Source organism: Perca fluviatilis, chromosome 7, assembly GCF_010015445.1.
Source record: "Perca fluviatilis chromosome 7, GENO_Pfluv_1.0, whole genome shotgun sequence".
Classification (NCBI taxonomy): domain Eukaryota; kingdom Metazoa; phylum Chordata; class Actinopteri; order Perciformes; family Percidae; genus Perca; species Perca fluviatilis.
In genome coordinates this window covers 5,412,782-5,436,227 of record NC_053118.1, presented here as the reverse complement: position 1 = coordinate 5,436,227, position 23,446 = coordinate 5,412,782, and the positions used below count along the sequence as shown (strand labels likewise).

General features: G+C 42.4%; 1 protein-coding gene across 4 annotated transcripts in view; it reads right to left on the bottom strand.

The window, feature by feature from the left end:
- Nucleotides 1-23,446, bottom strand: part of LOC120562244 (palmitoyltransferase ZDHHC3-like) — a 130,877-nt gene that overhangs the window by 30,863 nt on the left and 76,568 nt on the right. For 2 of the 4 annotated variants that reach the window (XM_039805862.1, XM_039805864.1), the window contains exons 5-6: nt 21,960-22,041; nt 11,693-11,823 (exon numbers count right to left, since the gene is read on the bottom strand). In XM_039805862.1, coding sequence (XP_039661796.1) covers nt 11,693-11,823; nt 21,960-22,041 — 213 coding nt within the window. Of the gene's footprint in view, nt 1-11,692; nt 11,824-18,306; nt 18,492-18,583; nt 19,282-21,959; nt 22,042-23,446 lie in introns of those variants that run through there. The other 2 variants (XR_005639716.1, XM_039805863.1) reach the window with 2 other exon arrangements.

The window sequence follows — 23,446 nt, the reverse complement described above, 5'->3', positions numbered from 1 at the left end:
GCGCTCTCCTCTCAGACAACGGGCCATTTAGCTAGCAGGAAGAGGGGAGTTCCAGACCCTGGAGCTCTGTCAGGGCAGCGGTGTTGGTAGTCCGTAGCCGTGACGGAGCTCCAAGTACCTCATAGCAGGCCGGGGTCTGTGAAGGAAGGCAGGCCGGGCGGCGAGGCAGCACCGGCGGGCGGCGAGGCAGTACCAGTGGCTGAACTCCGACACACAGTCTTACCAAATTTGCAATTAGCCATCAATTTTCGTAAAATGGCCCATATTTGAGCTTTATATAGTTGATTTCTCGCTTAAAAAAGTCTCAGAAGTGAATTTAATAACGAAATAGCCCGACAAACAATGTATAACTTTGCAGTGTCTGAAATATGAGGCCTGCTGCCGAGTCTCCCATGTGTTTCTATGTAGTTTGCTCAAACCAATCAGCGCGTAGCTCACTCTGAATATTCATGAGCATACCATATTTGGAAGAAAAGCTCTTGTTACAAATAGAGCCATATTCACAGGGTAGTTAAGGGCCTAATAAAATAGCATTCAGGCAATTCAGCCCAACCAATGTTACATACCCCATTAGGAGACCTTAAGGAACAGTGTAAAATACCCTATAAAATCATTCTGTCACCCCTTTAACAATACAGTGTTAGGGACAGATCAGATGGCCAGAGACTTGACTTGGACTCGTGGCAAAAGACTTGAGACTTGACTTGAACTTCCCCCTCAAAGACTTGAGACTTGACTTGGGGTGTTTCTCAATCTCAAGAATGCAAAGAACAGACTTGTGTTCTTGGGGAGACATTCTTGCTGGCTGTTCTTGGAAGAATGAACTCGGAAGTTCACAGAAAACACTGTTAACAGTTTGAGACGATGCGTTCTTCCTGTTATTGCTCAACACTCCCAGCACAGAGGCTACCTGCAGGGCTCCAAAATACCAGCTAGAAATAAAACCACAACAATATAACCACTTTGTTGGGGACCAAGAAGCTGGTTAAACAGTGATTTGGCTCAGATTGAGTTGACTGCAGAGACACAGAGGAGGCAGGACAAAGGATCTTGGCCTACATGTGAATTCCAAAGCCAGTTTCACGAAACTCCCTAAAAGCCGCCACTTCGCAAGATGGAGAAAGTGCATTCAACACGTGTGGGACAAGGCAGACTGGTGGTGAGACAAAGAACTGCTTCACACCTGTGACCAGGTTGCAGTTTTCCCATTGGCTGTCGGGTCTTTGAATGCACCACCCCGCCACTAGGAGGCGGGGGAACGATAAAAGCTTTCGGCATTTGTGCTTTCTTCGCTTTTCCACCGTGACTCACGTCGCTAAAGGAGGCACTAGTCCGGACTAGCTAGCTAACCAGCATCACCCTTGCTGGTCGAGTTTCGAGCTGGTACAAATTTTATATCGGCCTGATATACAAAAGGGATCCGAGGGAATACTGGCCGAAGTATTCCTTCATCTGCAGCGGGCTTAATCAGCCTGGATTCAAGACAAGGACTACGTTCTGGTTCTTGTTTGGTCGACCTGGATTCCGTTCGTCCCCTCTGAAACGGATCGTTAAGTTCTGGCGAGAGACTTAACTGACAAACAACGCATGTACAGTAAGAGGCTTACACAGTTCTGGGCAGATATTAGAACTAGTGCGTTTTGGTTTGTTACTAATGAGCAAAGGGTTCGCTACCGCTGTGCCATTAATGTGATCTGATTGTAATCATGTATGGGCCATATCTGGTTATTAATCTGTTCTGTGAATGTATAAATTGATCATTATACTCGTTGATTTATATTGTGTTAAAGTAGCTGGGTTAAAACCGTAATTGCTATCTGCTAACTCCTTTCAGGAGTTTTAGTTACTGTCCGCGAGATAATCGCGATGAACTGCGTTACGCCACTGAGCTGGCCGTTAGCAATATCTTAAGATCAGAAGTGCCTCTTTTCTTTACTCTCCTTCTCTTTCTTCCTTTACTAACACACACACACACACACACACAACAACACAGGCTAGCCGCGAATTACCAAGCTAACGCTGTAGCTTCACATCGGGATCTTCCTACCGCTCGCAGAGCTAAAACAGGAACTAGCTACCAGATCGGCCAAGCCGTTCGTTGCCTAGCAACCCCCGGCTTCTTCAGCCCTCTCTCCGCAACGCAGCACCACTACCGCCCTCTTTGAGGCTAAATAGTTTTGTGCAGCTCACAGGAGTAGCCATCTTTGGAGTTGTTTTGGTGTTTAGAACTACACTCGACACCGCCCCTCCTTTGTCACTCACTCCTCTCTCACACTCACACAACCACACACAGACACAGACCGGTCCATGACACATGCTGCTTTGTTTTTGCTTTGTTTTTGGTTGTGATATTATAAAAAGGTATATGAGTTTATTGTTGAAAAATTATTGTTTAGCTACTGATAATTGTGAAGTTAATAAACCTTATTATACTTAATTAGCAGTTGCTTGTGATTATTTGTGTACTTGTTGTAATAATTGCTGGTCAATCAGGTCCGTGCTTGGATTCACCCCTTCCTTTATTTCCTTTTTAAAGGATTACCACAGAAATGAGACTGTTCCACAGTTTGATTATTGGTCCCTGACTAGCAGGGTGGTGCCCCGTTTTGATTGTTTGTCGATTTGATAAAGTTATTAATAACCATATTCATAACTTTATTAATATTGATAAAACATCTTTGATAATTTGCCAATGATCAAATCTGTACCCTACGAGAATCCTACATTATGGTGCCCCGTGTGAGGCTGTTAGAACCAGCGTTGTTACAATAATTATACATAATAATCCATAATTTTTGAATATTAATTTTTTTTTTTTTTTTTTTTTTATAATTTTCCCGCAACATTTAACGCCCCGTGCGAGCGTTGAATACCAGCTTTAGTGCAACATTTATTAATAATTGTCCATGCCTTTTCAATTTTAAATAATAATAAAAAAAAAAAAATTTATATATTTTTTTTTGAAATTTTTATTTTTGAAAATTTATTTTTCTGCAACCTGCCAAGCATACATTCAGTTGTGATCTGTGAGTTTTTCAGTGTGTACATTGGTTAGTAGACAACAACATTTCTCACGCTCCTTGACAGTAACGGCTATTACTCAACTGAGGTGTCCGGGCCTCTACGGCCGCCTGACACGATCGGGTTGGTGGTAAAAGGGTAGTAATTAGCTTAGTTAGCAGTCAAGATTTGATAGATCACGCTCTACTCGATCTTAAAGTTATTGATACTAACACTCAGATTTTTGACAGTAACAGCTATTACACACCTGAACTGGTGGACCTCTGCGACTACTCAATAGAATTGGGTTGGTGGTAAATGGTAGTAATTAGCTTAGTTAGCAGTCAAGATTTTCACGCTCTACTCGATCTTAAAGTTGTTGATACTAACACTCAGATCTTTGACAGTAACAGCTATTACGCACCTGAACTGGTGGACCTCTGCGACTACTCATTTGAATTGGGTTGGTGGTAAATGGTAGTAATAAGCTTAATTAGCAGTCAACACTTAAAACTAAAGGAACTACAGGTTAAGCCTTTCACCTGCTCCTTGAATCAACTTGTTCACAGTTAATTTTCCTTTGTCACCACAAAGGAATTGAGCCCTGGTACAATCTCTTTACTAGAGGTAAAATGAGTCGCTTTGAGTACCAGAGGCTGGAGGCGAAAGCTTCCGACAAGCCGACCGACACAGTCCTGCAGAATGTGGTCGCTTGTCTCATCCTAGACTCTGAAGAGAATAACCGTGATGGTTATGAAACTACCTGCGATGAAATACTCCAGGAACTTGTAGCTTACATAGCACAGCCGTCTTGGATGCTAAAAGCTTGCATACAAGGCTGGCTTGGCCAATTGGTGCTAATCTATCAGAGCCGAACCCATCGGCAACACGCTGTCCTCCAAGCACAGCTCGCACTGCTGCAAGGCAGCTATGAAGCTGAGCAGTGCAAAACAGCCTGGCTTGGACAAAGAGTCCAAGCCAGGCGTGATGAGGTCTCCCGGTTAGAGGAGAGCCGTGAGGACCTCTCGGCACAGCTCCGGCGTGCCAAGCAAAGAACAGCGTTCTATTCTCCTCCCCCTGGGTTTCCTCACACTCGGAGAGACCGATCTTGTTCATCTCCGCTACCTCGGCAGAGAAAACCCTCTTCCTCACCTTCCCGGAGGAGAGACCGATCTTCTTCTTCTTCTCCTCCCCCTCGGAGGAGAGATCACCCCTCCCCTGCCAAAAGGGGGAGGAAGGTCTTGCAACATCAGAGGAACACAGGTAGAATCAGAGTTCCGTCCACTGACAAACGGTGCAAGCCACAAAGCTCGCCATCCCGCTTTGATCAGACTCCATCCCCACTGCCAAAGGGGAGGAGCCGTCCTCAACTGAGTGACTATGATTCTCCTGATGTTCTGAACAACCCCCCCCGGCTCCAGAGACATTATCTGATTGAGCCTCTGCTGCATGATACTCTCCAACTACGACAGAGTGACCGGTGTGACCCAACGGAACGGGTAAGTATGCTGACACCTTCACACGTCCAAGAAGCACGTGATGCTGCCTTTGACCCTGACCCTCCTACCACATCCAACGGTCCAGTCGACCTGGATGAACCTACTTGGCTCCCCTCGGAGCCTCCAGTCACTTCGGTCTACTCAGAGACCACGGCTAGCAGCCTAGTGAACTCCAGTAGGGAGGCGTCAGAGCTGGTCATAGGTGAGAGTTATCAAGAGCCTCTATCGGGCCGTTTGCTGGAAACAGGTGCTCCACTCCGCAAGGAGACACCCCAGCTAATTTCTGATTGCAACATTCTGCTTCCTGAAGAAAACATAACTTCTCCACTCGTTAAAGAGGAAGAAAACCTCCAAACCTTGTGCGATAAAAGTGGATCAAAACCTTCACCCACTGCAATGGATACTTTGTGTAGCTCAAAGCCACACTCTGCCTGGACTCCACCCCCACGAAAGGGGGAGGGAGCTCCCGATGACTCGGACAACACGCGTCCACCCCCAAAACAAGGTCTGTATCCAGCAGAACTGTCAAACTCCTCAAAGGGGCCTGACACTGATTCGTCATCAGCAGAACTAGACCAGGGAGGTAACTTAAAGGAGCCCAGAGTGCTCCCCGAAACCACGACGCCTAGCGCCTCACAAATCCCTCCCCTGATGTCCTGGGGAGACCCCGGGGCCCACAAGACAGCGTACATACACAGCGATACGGAAAGGGAGGGGTGAGCACCCCAGGTCAGCCCTGCTGGACTGCGTCTCCAGAGTAAGTCAGACACATTCTAACACTTCGGCAGAAGTCGTTAAAACAATGCTTCCCCTCAGTACACCAGTATTAGGCGTAGCATTTAGTGGTAGCATTCCCAGCCACCTGCCTGATAAACCGCCCATCACAAAACCAGTTTTGGTCGATATTACACCCCAGAGGATGACTCTGGTGCATCCTCGTCTCATCTGTGTAAGTGACACAGAAGACTTGGGCAGCGGTCACAATCACCTGAGGCCAGGCCCACTCGCTGACAGCCACCGGGGACACAGTCATGCCCAGGTCGACACCCTGAGGCCACTTGATCCTGCAGGCAGCCTGCCAGCCCCAGACGGACAAGTCACCGCATTCATGAGCAAATGGCCATGATTCTTCCAGAGCCTGACCCTGGCTTGATTCTTTCTTGCCGCCGGGCGACCACACAGCCGCCGCAGTCTGGCAGCCTTGACTTTTCCAACCCTCACAGGTCTTTCCTTTGCTCGCTGAACAACAGCGATGCAATCGGCCACACCTGTATGGTTAAAGGTGCACCCTTTTATGGCGCCACGCCAACAGACGTGCCCATATCACTTTGGCCAAAGAATCTTGCAGTCATGCCAGACTTGCACCATTACTTGCGCCCACCTGACCCGCCTCCAGCTTTTGCACAGCAAAACCACTGCCTTTCTTCAGAGTCCCCGCAGACTCTCCTCAAGGTGGCTGGAGCAGGCGCCTTCTCTGTACTCCAGGGAAAGGGGGTCATACACTTATGGCCCCACCTCCAGGTAAACTTGATTGGCCCAGTTACCAGAACTGGGCGAGGTACCCAGTATCTCCTCATCGTCACGTGCAGCCTCACCATGTGGGTTGAATGCCTTTCAGCAGCCAACTGCACAGCCGTGACAACCACGGTCCTGCTCCTGAACCACACGTTCAGTCAGACCAACTCCACATGCGATCCTCACTCCCAGGAGAAGAGCAGCTTCTGCACCTGGAAAGGGGGAGGGAGACTTCCCCCCCCAAGAGGATAAGACTCAAACCAGTTGAGTTATAGGGATAGCTGCATGCCTCACCTCACTCTGTTGACATGCACTTCCATCCTAATACTTTTCAAACAGTAATCAAACTACCTCAAAGCTTCGGTAGTAAAAAATCTTAGTTCCATTCTGTTCCTCAAGAACCCAGTGCATGCTTTAGACTGTCAGGTGTCACAGAAACACAACCAGGTACTAGTAGCGAGAGATTTAATGCGACGCATCGGTAGAGAAGGAATCTCTTCGGTCAACAAACTCGAGCCTTGTTGTAGACCCATAAATCTGCTACTAACCGTATTGTGCGATCTTCACAGGAACATCTGACGTATAGTCTTGGCAGTGCAATTCAAAATTTACGTAGCTCATAAGAATGAGAGATAGGACTCAATTTTATTTACCTACGCATCAGAAGACAGAATGTATACAGACTAGAGTCTGCATTGAGTATTTGTTTTGACATTAAAACATACATACACCAGTCCACAGGTACATGCACACAGTCACATGTACATACACTGGTGAACCCCAATTCTTTTCTGGAGTGAACCTGTTAACCCCTAACCCACTTTCCTTTCCTATCTTCCTTCATTTGTTTTTGTTTCACTATATTTTGGGATAATGTCATATTGAAATAACTACAATGATTGTACAAGGGATAATTCATTGCTTACCTATTGTGTTTTGTTTAAACATTTGGTGTTTAGCTACAGTTAGAATTTTGTCTGACCAGACACTGCCTCATTTGTCTGCCCAGACACTGTAGCCTCAGTCAACATATGAACATTATGAATTTGCCTCTCATTGCCTCTCGTTCCCAGGAAGGCATGGACTATGCTGATATCAGTTTAACCTTTTCTCCCATGAACTGTATGGTCCTTGGTTTGCTCCAAAGACCGGGGACCAACCGCTCTTCAGAGCAAAAAGGGGGACTGTTGGGGACTAAGAAGCTGGTTAAACAGTGATTTGGCTCAGATTGAGTTGACTGCAGAGACACAGAGGAGGCAGGACAAAGGATCTTGGCCTACATGTGAATTCCAAAGCCAGTTTCACGAAACTCCCTAAAAGCCGCCACTTCGCAAGATGGAGAAAGTGCATTCAACACGTGTGGGACAAGGCAGACTGGTGGTGAGACAAAGGACTGCTTCACACCTGTGACCAGGTTGCAGTTTTCCCATTGGCCGTCGGGTCTTTGAATGCACCACCCCGCCACTAGGAGGCGGGGGAACGATAAAAGCTTTCGGCATTTGTGCTTTCTTCGCTTTTCCACCGTGACTCACGTCGCTAAAGGAGGCACTAGTCCGGACTAGCTAGCTAACCAGCATCACCCTTGCTGGTCGAGTTTCGAGCTGGTACAAAGTTTATATCGGCCTGATATACAAAAGGGATCCGAGGGAATACTGGCCGAAGTATTCCTTCATCTGCAGCGGGCTTAATCAGCCTGGATTCAAGACAAGGACTACGTTCTGGTTCTTGTTTGATCGGATCTCGTTCTTCGTTCCCCTGCTTTGATCGAAACGGATCGTTAAGTTCTGGCGGGAGACTTAACTGACAAACAACGCATTTACAGTAAGAGGCTTACACAGTTCTGGGCAGATATTAGAACTAGTGCGTTTTGGTTTGTTACTAATGAGCAAAGGGTTCGCTACCGCTGTGCCATTAATGTGATCTGATTGTAATCATGTATGGGCCATATCTGGTTATTAATCTGTTCTGTGAATGTATAAATTGATCATTATACTCGTTGATTTATGTTGTGTTAAAGTAGCTGGGTTAAAACCGTAATTGCTATCTGCTAACTCCTTTCAGGAGTTTTAGTTACTGTCCGCGAGATAATTGCGATGAATCCGCTGTTAAGCCACTGAGCTGGCCGTTAGCAATATCTTAAGATCAGAAGTGCCTCTTTTCTTTACTCTCCTTCTTTCTCTTTCTTTCTATACACACACACACACACACACGACACAGGCTAGCCGCGCGCATTACCAAGCTAACGCTGTAGCTTCACACGTGGGATCTCCTCGCGTGCGGTACAGAGCTAAAACAGGAACTAGCTACCAGATCGGCTAAGCGTTCGCGTGTGCCTAGCAACCCCCCGCTTCTTCAGCCCTCTCCGCGCGCACGCAGCACCACTACCCCCTCTTGAGGCTAAATAGTTTTGTGCAGCTCACAGGAGTAGCCATCTTTGGAGTTGTTTTGGTGTTTAGAACTACACTCCGACACCGCCCCCTCCTTTGTCACTCACTCTCTCTCACACACACTCACACACACACACACACACACACACACACACACACACAGACACAGACGTGTCCATGACACATGCTGCTTTGTTTTTGCTTTGTTTTTGGTTGTGATATTATGAAAAGGTATATGAGTTTATTGTTGAAAAATTATTGTTTAGCTACTGATAATTGTGAAGTTAATAAACCTTATTATACTTAATTAGCAGTTGCTTGTGATTATTTGTGTACTTGTTGTAATAATTGCTGGTCAATCAGGTCCGTGCTTGGATTCACCCCTTCCTTTATTTCCTTTTTAAAGGATTACCACAGAAATGAGACTGTTCCACAGTTTGATTATTGGTCCCTGACTAGCAGGGTGGTGCCCCGTTTTGATTGTTTGTCGATTTGATAAAGTTATTAATAACCATATTCATAACTTTAGTAATATTGATAAAACATCTTTGATAATTTGCCAATGATCAAATCTGTACCCTACGAGAATCCTACAACTTTGTATTAAAACATTCTCCGGACAAGAAAACCTCATACACTACAACTATTGCATTAATATTGCAATGTGTGTCTGTGTGTGCGCTTGTGGAGTTTAACTCCGAAAAGACAGTTAACCACAGGTTCCCGTTAATCTTATGATGGACATGTGTTGTGATATTTAAACAAACGATCCGTCAACGGCGAAATAAAGCCTCTTATTTACGGGACCGGTCTAAAAGACCTCCGGCTTACAGCGGCGTCTCCGAGTGTGACTGTCCGAGCGACGAGCTTGCAGCCCCGGCAGGCGCAAGCTGGCGGCCGCGTCACTTTATGGAGCTCCAAAACTTTGGAAAAAATTGTCAATTCGGCAAAGATTTTTGCAAGACTGCCTATATTCGAAATCTAAACCGTTCATTTCTCGCCTAAAATGTTTTCAGAAGTGAATTTAGTGATGAACAAGATGGCGAAAATTGTTAAAATTGTCCCGTTTTTGGGCCGTAATGAATGTTGGGATACAGGTGCTGCGAAGTGCATACAAGTTACCAACCAGTACATCCTTGGTCTTGATCAAGAACATTTCCGGGAATCTTAACTGTTCTCGGTGAAATGCGAACTTGTGTATTGGGACAGTACTTTGGCAACACGAGATGACGTTTCACAGGGACACAAGTCAATAAAAAGAAGAAAAAAGAAAAAAAGTAGTAATTGTTCATTACTCGTAATCAAGGTAACATTTTCAATAATAATAATAATAATGTCTGATTAATTCCAATTAATTTGGCATGCACTAACATGTCTTAATTTTATTTTAATAAGAACTCAACTCTTGGCATTTGCTCATCACTGTTTTGTAAAAAGGATATAGGAGTAACGGTGAATGAGTGGTGTACCAGGGTCTACAGGTTTTACCAAGTCAAATTTACATTAAGACTTTTTAAGACCGAATGAAATTTAAGACCTCTACCACGACATCAAAAACAAAATCAGATGTCAAAGTCCGGAAAAATTGTCTAAAACAATTCCCTGATTTCCTCATTGGCATTATAGGACTGGTGTCTATATTGGCTGCAATATAAGTTGTATGTTGGTCTCATTTGTAGTCGTAATACAGTGAATTATATTTGGACCAGCAACAGAAACAACTACAACACCACGGAATAAAAATAAAATAAAAAAAACATTGTAAAGCGCTGTGGGAACATTTCAATGAGCATCAGAGGTAGAGTTACATGGACATAGGAAAATTAAGATCCGTTTAAAATTATTTAAAACCTAGAACACAATACTTTTTAATTTAAGACTTTTTAAGACCCTTCGGAAACCCTGTGTACAGTGGACTAGTGTTCATTTTGTCACCTATTTTTAATTTAGTCTTAGTCTTGTGCCAAATGTCCTTGTTTGTATTAGTCAGTTTTTATTTTATGCAAAACATTTTAGTCTCGTCTTTTTTCGTTAACAATAATGCATGTTAATTTAGTCTTAGTCAGCACTTTTGGACATTGGTGCAGTCTAGTCATGAAAAAAAAGGTCGTTGATGATTAGTCTTGTCTCGTCCGACAAAATTAACACTACAGTAGACCTATTCATATGGATTTCAAAAAGTAGTCTCGCATTGCCAGACATGTCTCCACAGCGCTGCGGAGCAAGGTCTGGCGCCTCCACACATACACTCCTGGATAGATGAAAAATGTCTGTTTTTTTTTAATTTCTTTAAACCAATCACAATCGTTGTGGGCGGCACTAATCTCTGTTCCCAAATACGGTGGATCTTTAAAATGGTCTCAGAAAGGAACTTGTTTTGGTGGAACATTGGCACCCGCAAAAGAAACCTCCACATACAATTCTTAGTTAGCCTTGTTGCACGATCCAAATCTTCAAAACTCACATTTTCAGCACGTAACGTTGCTTGTTAGCTTGGATGTCCAGTTGCTGTTCATCGAATTGACCAGAGTTTAGAATGTAAACACAAAGAAAGCGGAAGGTGAGGGACATCAGGGGGAACTTCTGCCATGCCTGAACTATTAGTCAATCCAGACTATTCGAAAAGTAATGACAAATATTTGGAAAAGTAACTGATAAGTATTTTAAGAAACTTTAAAGTGTTAAATTTGAGAATGGATTTGGTGAGGTGTTCAGTTACCTTGTATTGTTTTAAATGGGGAAATTAGTTTTTTATACTCACCAGTAACTTGCTAATTAAAAACCTTAAAAACTAACATGAAAAATAATCTTGATAGATTTGTGTATCGTGATTGTGCCTGAAAAGAATTTTAATATGTTTTTGCCCACCCCTAGTCCCAACTCCTAGGCACATTAAATATGTGTTAACTAGAGTTTGCACTGCAGTCTCTGTATGAAAGGGGTATTAGTTACTGTTGCTACGCCAGTCAAAATATGAATCCTAGTGCAGAAAATATGAAGCTTACAATGATCAGTGGCTGTTTTGCGCAATGGATCCTTGATATCAGACAGATTTGTGGTCACAGACACCACAAATTTAATATATTATAATATTGAAGTTGTTTGTCTGAAAAGTAAGTAACTGCCAAAAGGTTAGTGTGGAATTTGCTGCACCTTATTCTACATCATTTACAGTTCAAATTAGAAGTAGAAGTTCAAAAAAGCCAACGTTAAATGCAAAGGGTGGCAGCACAGAGAAAAGCAGGAGATAGTTAGGAGGAAGGATTGTGGGTCACTAAATGGATCACTTACTGTTTCATCTGTACAGATGGAGTGGACTTGGGTGCCGAACATCACAGAGGTAAAGATGAGGAAGAGGAGACCCTCAAAGCACAGGAGTATGAGGAGGATGACGGTTGCTGGAGGAGAGAAGGAACTGCACTCTGGGAGATGAAGAGACATGGAGGAAGAGAAGTGATGGGCCAAAAAAAGAGGACCATATAAGGAACTGTAATACACTAAAATAAAATAACCTGCAACATTACAATTAGGATGATAAGCATTGAAACAGTTATGTCAACAGGTGTGTCCACTTGTCAATTGCTGAGGGGGTTAATCAGTAAAGGGGGAAGGGTAGTGGGTAGTAGGCATGGATGTATTATAAGACCTGGATTAATAGCGGTGCCCCGTTTATTCGTAGGAGTTGCTCAGTGGCACATCCGCCAAAAAAAGTTTCTAAGGTGGGCGGCCAGATAGCCCAGTTGGTAGAGCAGGCGCCCATATACTGCATAGACAAACAATAAACAATTTGGGGCAGATTGGACAATGTACACTCTAGTTACAAACAAACCTGTTTTGCGGCATTATATGGTAATTTGATAACTAGCCACTTCTAGCATACTTCTTTGAAGGTTTGTAAGGGGCGCTATTGAGTCAGTTTATCATAATCAAGCCTGAGACCCATGTAGATAACTTCAGGCCTGGACTAACATCATGTATGAAAGATTTGGGGCAGATCGGACGATGTATGTTCGAGTAACCACTTTCTGTTTCATGATGTAACGTTGAAGTTTGCTGTGTCGCTACAGTGACACCCTTTGACAAAAAAAAAATCACAATCTCCAAATTGAAGCATCATCAAGGTCTTAAGGCTTTCCTGAACACTTTTGAAGTGGATCTGGTCAATCCGCTAGGTAGAGGACGTCTAGTTACTAACCACTACCTATGTCATGGCGAAACATGAACAATCAGCACAACACACACTTTTTATGTCATGTTGCTGTATATCATGTTTAAACCAGATCATGTAAATTTCAGGTTAATCGGATTATTTTTGTCAGGCTTACTTCCTGTTGCCAGTAGGTGGCACAATAACTGTAGCTGTGTCCCAATTCAGGGATTGCAGCCTTCGAGGCTGCACTAATACCAGCGTGACGAAGGCTGTCCCATTTCATTTATTTTCAATCTTCAAATGCGGTCCACAAATGCGGCCTCCTTTAACAGAATTCTGAGAATGCAACTGTTGTATCCTTCACAGCCAGGATTCCCAGCATTTATTTCAGCATTCAGCAGAAAGGCAAGTTCTTTTTTCACCCACAATTTTCATAATATCATGTGTCATCATTAAATTCACTTCTGAGAACGTTTCAGGCGAGACATTAACTGTGTATATAAATATAGGCAGGGTTATAAAAATGTATGGCAAATAGAAAATTTGCTTCGGAGTTGAGGAGCTTGACGCCAGCTAGCTCTGCGGAAGTAGCTAGATATCTGGCCAGCCTGTCCTTGTCAGGGTATAATGGCGGACCCAAATGCACAACTCAGGAATCAAAAGGTAAAGGTAAGTGGTTTATTGTTCGAAGAACAATGCAGGCAACGGTACGTCCAACAGGCAGGAGATGTGGTCGATAACAGGCAAAGGATCTGGATACACTGGGAAACTAGACAAGGAAACGCTGGAAGGTGAGAAACACATGGAGCTACAACAATCTGGCAGGGAACAAGTGAAACAAGGGGGGTATATATACATTGGGGAAGACAACTACACACAGGTGAATCACATTAGGGTGGAGACAGGTAATCAAAAACGGTGGGAAACAAAGACAGGAAGACAAGTGAACGGGAATACAGACAGTGAATTTCACAATAAAGCAGGAAGTCATGAAAACAAACAGAAAACACAATAAGAGCGGAGGCATACGTGACAGTCCTGCTCCAAGACCTGTTGTGGTCTCATAGATGTGCATGACAGTTTATTTATTAATTTCCTCTCACTTTGAGAGACTTTTAAAGAAATGTATTTTGTAAATGTATGTATTTTAATTAGACTTAATATTCCAGTTTATAAGTATTGTTATTGTTATGGTAACTTAATGTTAACATATCGGTAAACGTTATTTGCTTTTCCTTACCATTACATAAATACATATTTTAGTGTTTCTGTATGGCAGATAGACATTTGTAACGTTACATAAAGTGATAACATTTATTGAGACAAAAGCTTATAAATGTTAATTTATTTATTGGTTACTTTAATACATAGGGACAGTTCACATTATGGCTTCCCCTAGTCCGTCTGTACAAGAGGAGGAATACACGTTTAAATGTAAGTGTTGGGATTTAACTAACTCAAATAGCTAACTAACGATACTAATGTTAAAAAAAAAAGCTTGATACCTCACACTTTTGTTGTTTATCGTTACTGTAGCTCGGCCCCCCACATCTGAAAATAAAACTTTTAAGGCCTTCATTATCAAAACTCAGGGCTAGATTTATCAAGCCGTTTGCGCCTGTTTCCAGGCGCTAATTGGTCGCAAAGACGGACGTAACCGATGCGGGCTATTTACAAACAGGGCGCACTTGGGTAAAATCGCAGATTGTCTGCCACATGAACGAGAAGAGACAAGTTGCGCTTTCAATATGCGTTCGTGGGAGGGTCGTGGGGAAAGTGGGAGTTCCACCCAAAAAGGTGGGAGGATAAGCGCAAAGTGCACCTAATTATATATTCCGTGGTATTTACAAAGACTGTAAGTAAGAGCGCACCTCTATTCTGCGGGGGAAATTATCCGCCTCTTAAAAACAGGTCTAAACCAGCCGCAATCAAGTTTCCTCATAGACCTTTATGCCGCTAGTGAAATGGCAACAGTAATTTGAGCAAGACGAAGACATAGGCGAGGCTGAAAATATTTTTAACACAAGAATCACACTTTGTCAGTGAACACATCATTTAGCGTTACAGATCAAGCAACCATGTAATATTAGAGTTACTGGAAGAAATCAAAGATGAAATTGAATCTCTCACTCAGCGTTCACATTACATTCCAGCAGTTGTTAAACTCCTCGCTACATTACAAATATTGGCATCAGGATCATTTCAAACAGTCATGGCATCAGCAGTGGGAATATCGCAGTCTGCACTCAGCCGTATCATAGCACAAGTACCGCTTTGCTACAGCGCAATTTACCGTATAGTGGGCGGAGAAAGACGCTGATTGCCTGATGGGTGTCAGGGTTGATAAATACTACGCAAAATGTGGAAGCATAGCGTGCGCTATTACCGAACTCGCATAAACAGACGCAGCGCAAACTGCGCTAGTGTTAGTAAATTAGGCCCTCAGTGTTTAAACTTGACTTGTAACATTGACTCATCGTCAGTAACATTAACGGTTAAAATTAAACATTTTATTTTAATTCTGGTAAATAATTTTAATGTTACATGGCTAACCTGAACTATGTTATTTTGCTAAGCTGCTTTTTGTTTGCTTTAGTGGTTTTGTTTTAGGGATCATACTGCTTTATTTATAAAAATGAGGTCTGAAAATGTCAATTTATTAATTGGGGCCAAACACGCAAGGTTCTAACCCATTTGTAAAATCTTATTTTGATCATCTTGCCCTTAAGGTTACAGTGAAACTAGCCTTCACCCTATACAAAACCCACAATAATAAGACAACCAGTAAATGGGCCAATATACCCTTTTCCCTTGCATTCATGTGTAATAAGTCTCTCTTTTTCTCTCTGTGATTAGGACAATTCTGGAGAAAACGAGCCTGCAGGGAAATGTGACTCCACTGCAAGCCCAAAAAAATATGGGGCGCATATCATAGTGGGGGGTCTTGGTGTCATCCACCAGGGAAATTTGAGCGTCAAAGACTTCATTTCCTGCATTCTGACACATTTTTATGCACCAATTTACGGTGGCCTTCGGTAATACCTTTATTTAGCCTATGCAAGGAAAAAAAAACAGATGACAATTCAAAATATATCCAAATTATAATGGAAAGTATGTTGTTACGTGCCATTGCAAATTTTTAAGTGGGTATATGGAAATTCTACAGTTTTCTTAAAGGGGATACTGCGTATACCTGCTTATCACGTAGACTACACCAGAGTCAAAGCAGCAAGTAGCATTGAGCAGATGCCAAATCAACAAAAGTCAAAGCCGCACGTAGAGTTGAGTGGGTTTGTAGCTTCACAAAACCACTTCAGATGGTTTAATGCTCCATAGAAAAACTGGTGAAACCAACCACACACCTGTTTCAAGACTACAATAGATGCAGCAAGTCCTGCCATTTTGCCCCCTTTATCGTATTTTAACGAAGCTGGGAACGTACATTCAAGTCGTGGTGTTAAATGTCTCCATCAATTTTAGACAGAATTGCTATGGCAGAACTTGAGCTATAGGCAATTCCCTGCTAGCCCCACCCTTTAGGAAGTTCTTTGATTGATGGCGGCCATGTTTTATGGCACATCTTGCCCATTTATAGAAATGTGTATCTCAGTCCTGCAAGGCCATATATCAATTTTGGTCTTGATAGAATAAAAATTGACAAAGTTCTATTAATTTAACTGTTTTTCACATTATGCAAATTAGCAAAATAACATCATGGCAGACATTTATGGTCCAAGAGGCTTTTTTTGTAGAGCGCATTGAGCTGGACTTGTGTGAGGAATTTCATGTCAATCAAATTCACCGTGTGAGGGGCATGGCTTTTAAAATCTTTGGCCTAAGTTATAGAGCCACCATCAGGCCGAATTGCATCATATTATTTGGGGAGCATGAGCACACTAGCATCAGTTATGTTGACAATTTTCATGTCTCTAGCTCGTTCCAGCCCCCAGTAACTTGACAAAAGGCATAATATAGTATATAATGCTAAATAGGCCATGCCCACATGCACCAATCAATAAGACAATAAGACCCTGGTTAATACTCGCCCCCTGAAATTCTGTCTACTGGGTTTTGCGGTACAAACATGTGGTATTTTTGGTGCCCCCTATGGGTTAAACTCATAATCCTTGTGTCAGCCTATTCCTCATGACGCACTAAAGATACATTACACATTTTGTGATGATCGGTCAAACAATTAGTGAGTTATGGCCAATTTACTCCTAAGCTCCACCCTTGGCGAAATTCTTTAATTGATGTTTTTACACCAATCTTGCTCATTTATAGTAGTTCCAAAGAAGCCCTCTCCATCCACTTTCAATGACTATCGCCCCATTGCACTGACCCCCACCATCATGAAGTTCTTTGAAAGGCTAGTCATGGCTCACGTAAAATCCACTCTCACCCCCACCCTGGACCTCACGCCCACCCTGGACCCCTACTAGTTTGCATACCGAGGTAACAGATCCACTGAGGATGCAGTCTATTCTGCTCTTCACCCAGCACTCACCCACCTGAATACCAAAACCTTTAGTTCAGCATTCAACACCATCATCCCTGATCCCTGATTTGCAAACTGGACCAGCTGGGGCTCAGCACTGCTGGACTTTCTTAGTGAGAGGGCTCAGGCAGTATGGGTCGGAAGCAACACATTAAGAACCCCCCATCAGGATCAACACCGGCCAAAAAAAGACATTCAGGAAATCTTTTAAACTTTTATATTGCACATTTCACTATCTTTATCTTTGGTTTTCTGTACTGTTTGATTTTGCCTTCCATTTGCACTATTTAGAATGTATTACTGTATTGTACATATTACTTTTAAATTGTACATATAACTTATCTTTCTTTATCTTATTTGTGAATATTTCTTCTCTTTTTATATTATACTTGTTGGACGTGTCCTTATTGCACAGTGGGTAAGATAGAAACATGTTTCAAATTGCTCTGTATGTCTGGCACATATTGCAGAATTGACAATAAAGTTTACTTGACTAGAAATGTGTATCTCAATCCCACAAGGCTGCATACTAATATTGGTGTTGATAGAATTTAAAAAGTTCTATTCATTTGATGGTTTTCACATTATGTAAATTAACAAAACAATCTTATGGTCCAAGAGGCTTTTTTGTAGAGCACACTGAGTTGCATGTGTGTGAGAAATTTCAAGTCAATCAGACTTATGGTGGCGTGGCCTTTCAAAAATCATGTTTTTAAGTCTTAATTATAGCATCACCATGTGGCAGATTGAGCTCATATTTCCTGGGAACCTAATGCACATCATTTCCAATCATTGGGCCAAGTTTTGTGTTTCTGGCTCATTCCAGCTCACGGTAATTTGAGATCAACGGAAGACAATGAATAATAATAAAATATAAAATAACCTTAAACTAAATAATTTGATTCCTATATACATATTTTGGCTGAGCAGGGAGACCCTGGTGGTGCTGATGGGCCTGGATAGGGTGCCACATTAAAGACCTTGGTGTCTTTGTCCAGGAGTGGGACATCATACAGGGTATGAGTGGTCTCCAGAGATTTTTTGGGATGCATCTCTCCACCGCATCGTCCACAGAGTCAATCGGCTGCCATGTCACTAAGATGTGTAATAAATAAATAAAAGACAGAAAATATTACTTCACAGCTTTATTTGACATCTGATATCTCTGACCACAAAATATTTTTAATAGAAAACATTGTTGTTCTGCAAAATATTTTAAATAGGAGTAATAGCTTTACAATTCTTATACTTGCCTGTTAAAAATAATCGTCGTCCTCCAGGGCAGACACCTCTGCAGTTAGCTGGTTACGCCAGGGAGCACCACTTACTGCCTCATTCTTCCCCTCATCCTCTGCCACATCCTCCTTAGGCTCATCCTCCAGGGCCACAATGTCACCAGCCCCAAGACAGATGTTGTGGAGGATGGCACATGATGTTATGACCTAAAATGGTTAAAAAACACATAATTTGGAAAATGTATACCTCATATATACGTATATAAATATATCACAAAACACTTTGAGTGAATACTTACGTAAGGTACCAAGGTGTAGTGCACCTCCAGCTGGAAGACGGCCCAGGAACCTGGCCTTCATCAACCCAAAAGCGCGCTCTATAATAGAGCGTGCCCAGGAGTGAGGGATGTTGAAGCGCTGGGCTCCCACACCTTGTACAGTCATCCTGTAGGGAGTGATGAAGGGGAGTGGATGTTGGAGGCATAGATACCCCCCAGTCAGCAAGGAGGAAGTGCCCTGGAGCAGGGTAGAGTGACCGCCAGTAGAGTGGGCTGTAGCAGAGCACTCTGGAGTTGTGGACTGACCCAGGCCAGCCCACGTATGTGTCAACAAAGCGGCCCTGATGGTCACACACAGCCTGCAGGATGGAAGGAAACATCCTGTTCCTGTATTACTGACCACCAGTGCCTCCTGATAGCTTGATGTGGACATGGCAGACCCATCGATTGCTCCAGCTGCTTTCCTGAAGGCTCGGTGTCTCGCCAGCCCTGCAAACCTGCGAGACACCGCCTTCAGGTCTTCTGGGGTCTTTGGGAGGTGGAGGACCTGATGACAAATGGCCACCACCTCCTCAGTGACTCTGTGGACGATGCGGTGGACTGTGGATAGACGCATCCCAAACACTCTGGAGACCACCCTGGATGATGTCCCACTTGCCAGCCAGAACAAAAACACCAGGGTCGATAGTGGCACCCCATCCATGTCTCTGTGCCTTCTCCTTTTAAATAAAATGTAATTATTTCGTAAAAGTTAAATGACATTAGCCAAATAAACTACTAAAATATGTTAACTGTTGACCCTCACTTAACTGTTAGCTAAAAGCGGTTTCATGCTTCTTGCATTCAGCGCGGTCGGCGATTTGACACAAACGCAGCCTGGGCGACTGCAGAGGGTCTAATCGCCGAGAACCAAGATTTTGTAATAATGCGGATGCAGTCGCATATACCGCGTTGCAATGATTGGCTATAGGAGAGAAGAAGTCCTTATTTTAAGCCGCTTTGACTGCAATCAGTATAAAAGTCCAGACGGTTTGTAGCAACCATGCTTGCCATCCGCAGCGCCCCGACTGCGCTGAATGCAAGAAGGGTGAAACCGCTTTAACGTTAATATATTAACATTACTGTTTGATTTAACTACTTTAGCCTATCTTATTTTACCTCTTAATGGTCCTCTTGCTGCCTTAAATGGTGTTGTCATATGACCTATGAGATCATCGTTTGAGGTATCAAAAATTCCTTCACAATTTAAGGTCACATCAGTTGAAGGATTATTCTAACCAAAAACCCCCTGGGAGGAGTTTGAAAAAAATACGTGAAAAATCTAAATGGCTGACTTCCGGTCGGGTGGAGCTAATGAAAATAAATTGAAAATGTGTTTGTAATGATGAGAGCAATGTGTGTACCAAATGTCGTGAATATCGAAGCAGCTATGTCCAATTTAAGGCCTTCCACGCATTAGGGGGCACTATGGAGCCCGCTAAACACTTAACATATTGCGGTATAATCTCCCAATGCTCACAGGTTTTGAAAGAAATGAAAATTTGGTGAGTTTGATTATTAAGGGTGTGATGATGATATGTTCCTCAAGATGAGAACAATGTTCCCAATAAATTGGAAAATTGTGAAATTTGTGACATCAAAGGAACTTCCAAAGTTGACTCAGAGTTAACTTTTGCAGAGCAATATTGGAGTTGCAATTGGAAAAAAGCTGCCTGTAAAACCCAGCGTTAGAACTTTAGAGGGAGGGTGCCTGGAAGGCTCAATTGGTAGAGTGGGCGCCCATATATAGAAGTTCACTCCTTGACGCAACAGGCCTGGGTTCGACTCCGACCTGCGGCCCTTTGCTGCATGTCATTCCGCCCGCTCTCTCCCCTTTCATGTTTAGAGCTGAAGACAAATAAAGGCCTAAAAATGCCCAAAAAATATTCTAAGAAATGAAAAAAAAAAAAATTAAAATAAAAAAAGTTTTCCCTCCCTTTCTCTCACCCGAGACACACACACACAGCTACAGCCTGCAGTTTAGTGTGGCACTGACTCACACAGGTCGCTCCCTTTCTTTTCTTTTTTAAATGAGTCGGGAAGCGGACATCAAAGTCTAACTTTACTGTTAATGATATTAAACAAAGAGAAATGTTCCCCCCAATGGATACTGCTGCAATGAAACGCTTGGTTACGTAACCTTGGTTCTCTGAGTGAAGAGACTCTCTCTCCACCATACATATGGAATATGTAACAGCGGATAATTAATCTTGATACGATAGAGAACGTGGATATGTTCATATTCCTGATAAAGAACATCATCATATCTTAGGCTGAGCAGTGTATCATGCTTGAATAAAGTCTCTATTGCACTTTGAATATTGAGAGTACTACTTTGATTATGGTTTGCACTTAGAAAACAGACAAAAAAAATATTTTTATTTGAGGAAACAAAAGTAGTCCAATTAGGTCACACACAGCTTAAATTAGAAGTTAGAAGCTCACGCCGCAGTTATGTGGTCTGAAGAGCTTAGTTATGCAGGAGAAAAGCCAGTCATTTGAGTTTCGCAAAACCTTTTTACAGTGCTCGTTTTTCATTTAATGACTTTCGATTTAATTGACTATTTTTCCAGTCATATTTCTTCATTGAAGTTTTCTTTAAAATAAGGTTAAGTTGGTTGAACCCAATCTCATGTATCGTCTCATGAGCCGAGTGTCTCATCACACCCTTAGTAGGACAGTATGACACCAAGATGGCAAACAAAAGGTTCATGGAGCATTAAGAACTTTTAGTTCTTAACGCTCTAGATGTTTTATGTTCTAGTAAGTGCACTTTACCACAAGACAATAATGAAAATGTGGCTTGCATGCGGTCTGCTGATGTGCTGATCACATTCAAAGGTTCACAGCTTGCTATGCAACCCAGATCCTTTACAGTACAGCAGGAAAAGGAAGTAACACTGTCCGCAGTCCAGCAGGAATGTTGAGTTTGCACAAAATGTCATTCATTCTTGGGAATATTGTATTTTTGATAGCTGTGGAGAGGACACAATATATTATATTGCTGTATTTTAACTTTTTCATTTGTTTGTTTGTATAAATTATTGTCTTTCAGTTTGTTTGTCATTAGCATGACGACAAAACGCATGTGGTTCTAAAGCATATACAAGGAAATAGTGTATATAGACACATACATCAATGTTGATAAAAAAAAAAACTGTATAAAGTTAGGCATAATACATAGTTTTATTTTAATGATATATAATGGGCATCCCGCCACAAACATTTTAAAGGAAGATTGTCAGTTTAGAACTCAAGTTTTGAGTAGGCATACTAAAAGAAAGGCTTTTCTTTTGATGACTAAAGGGAATTAAGAGCCACATAGGTTTAATAAAAAAATAATAATAAAAAAACTCACTTGTCCAATCATCTTCAAAGCAGTAGAGGAAATGGAAGACCACCATGAGCAGAGCGTGGAAGGAGATGAGTGCAATGTACATCTAGGTTAAAAAAAAAGGACACAATAAAGGACCATTCATTATATACACTAACTGCAAACAGAGGGTTTACTAGAGGTGTGACAAGATCTCGTCCCATGAGATCTTGCAATATGAAATTGTGAAGATATTTCCCGTTGAGGTGAAAAGTTGTCTCGCGATACCAGTACACAAGTACAGAGCAGCAGCCAGTATGATGGAGTCTTGCTTTGACCTCGAAATTAGCATAACCCAAGCATAAAAAGAACATGCACTTTGATTATTGAGCGAGTACTACTTTGATTATTGTTTGCACTTACACAAAAAAATAAGACAAAAAGAATTTAGACATTTATTGTTGTTATTTTTTACTGTTTTTTTTTTGTTGAGAAAACTAAAGAAGTCCAGTTAGAAAGTCACACAGCTTAAACAGGGCTCTAGAGTGCGACTTAAAAGTGCAAAAATTTGTAAGGGTGCAACTAAGATTTTTCCTAGTTCGCACCGGTGCACCTAACGTCCTCGCATCCGCTGCCTCTCCACAAACCAAGCAATGTCGTTTATATCGATATGGTTTAATATTGCGTTACATGACCCATTCCTTCTGTAAAGCCGTGCCTGTGTTTGGATCTCTCCTCCGCGCAGCCCCGCCCCCATTTACTCACACACGGCTCCACTGCAACATGGAGAGACACAGCGCCACCGGTCCAAACTGCTGACATTTGTCTACAGTTTTAATTGTTATTAACACAGCTGTATAGTGTTAAGTATGAAAGGGAAACCTGTATTGGTAACAGTTTTTCCGCTGGTAACTATCCGTTATTGCGGCCGCCACGGCAAAAACACATTAGAAGTTATTAAATTCAACTAACATCAGTTCTATGAGTAATAGCGTGTAAGACAGAGCCTGCTGGACCTGGGCGAGAGATGTGTCCCATGGCCAGAATATCATAGTTAATAAAAATGCAGCGCTGTGACGATACAGACATTTCATAGCCTACACAAGACGTGTGTAACGCCGCTGACCCGCCAAAGCGCATTTGACCCCTGCTGGACCCATTCATAATGAGTCAGCCGTCACTCTGTGAGTAGCATACGCTTCAGTCCATCGCACTCCCCCTCTCTCTGTCTGTTTTTTTATTTTTATTTATTTTTAAAGATTTCGGCCTTTATTTTGATAGGAAAGCTGAAGACATGAAAGAGGAGAGAGAGGGGGTATGACATGCAGGAAAGGGCTGCAGGTCGGAGTCGAACCTCTATATACCAACTGAGCTATCCGGGCGTCCTCTTTCTCTTTTAATCAGTCGTCAGTTATTGTTGTTGAAAACAAGTGAAGGAGCTTTCTCAGAGATATATATATATTTTTTTATATATATATCCTAGGCTATTTCATTTAGATAACATTCATTTACATTGCTGCTGTATATTTTCA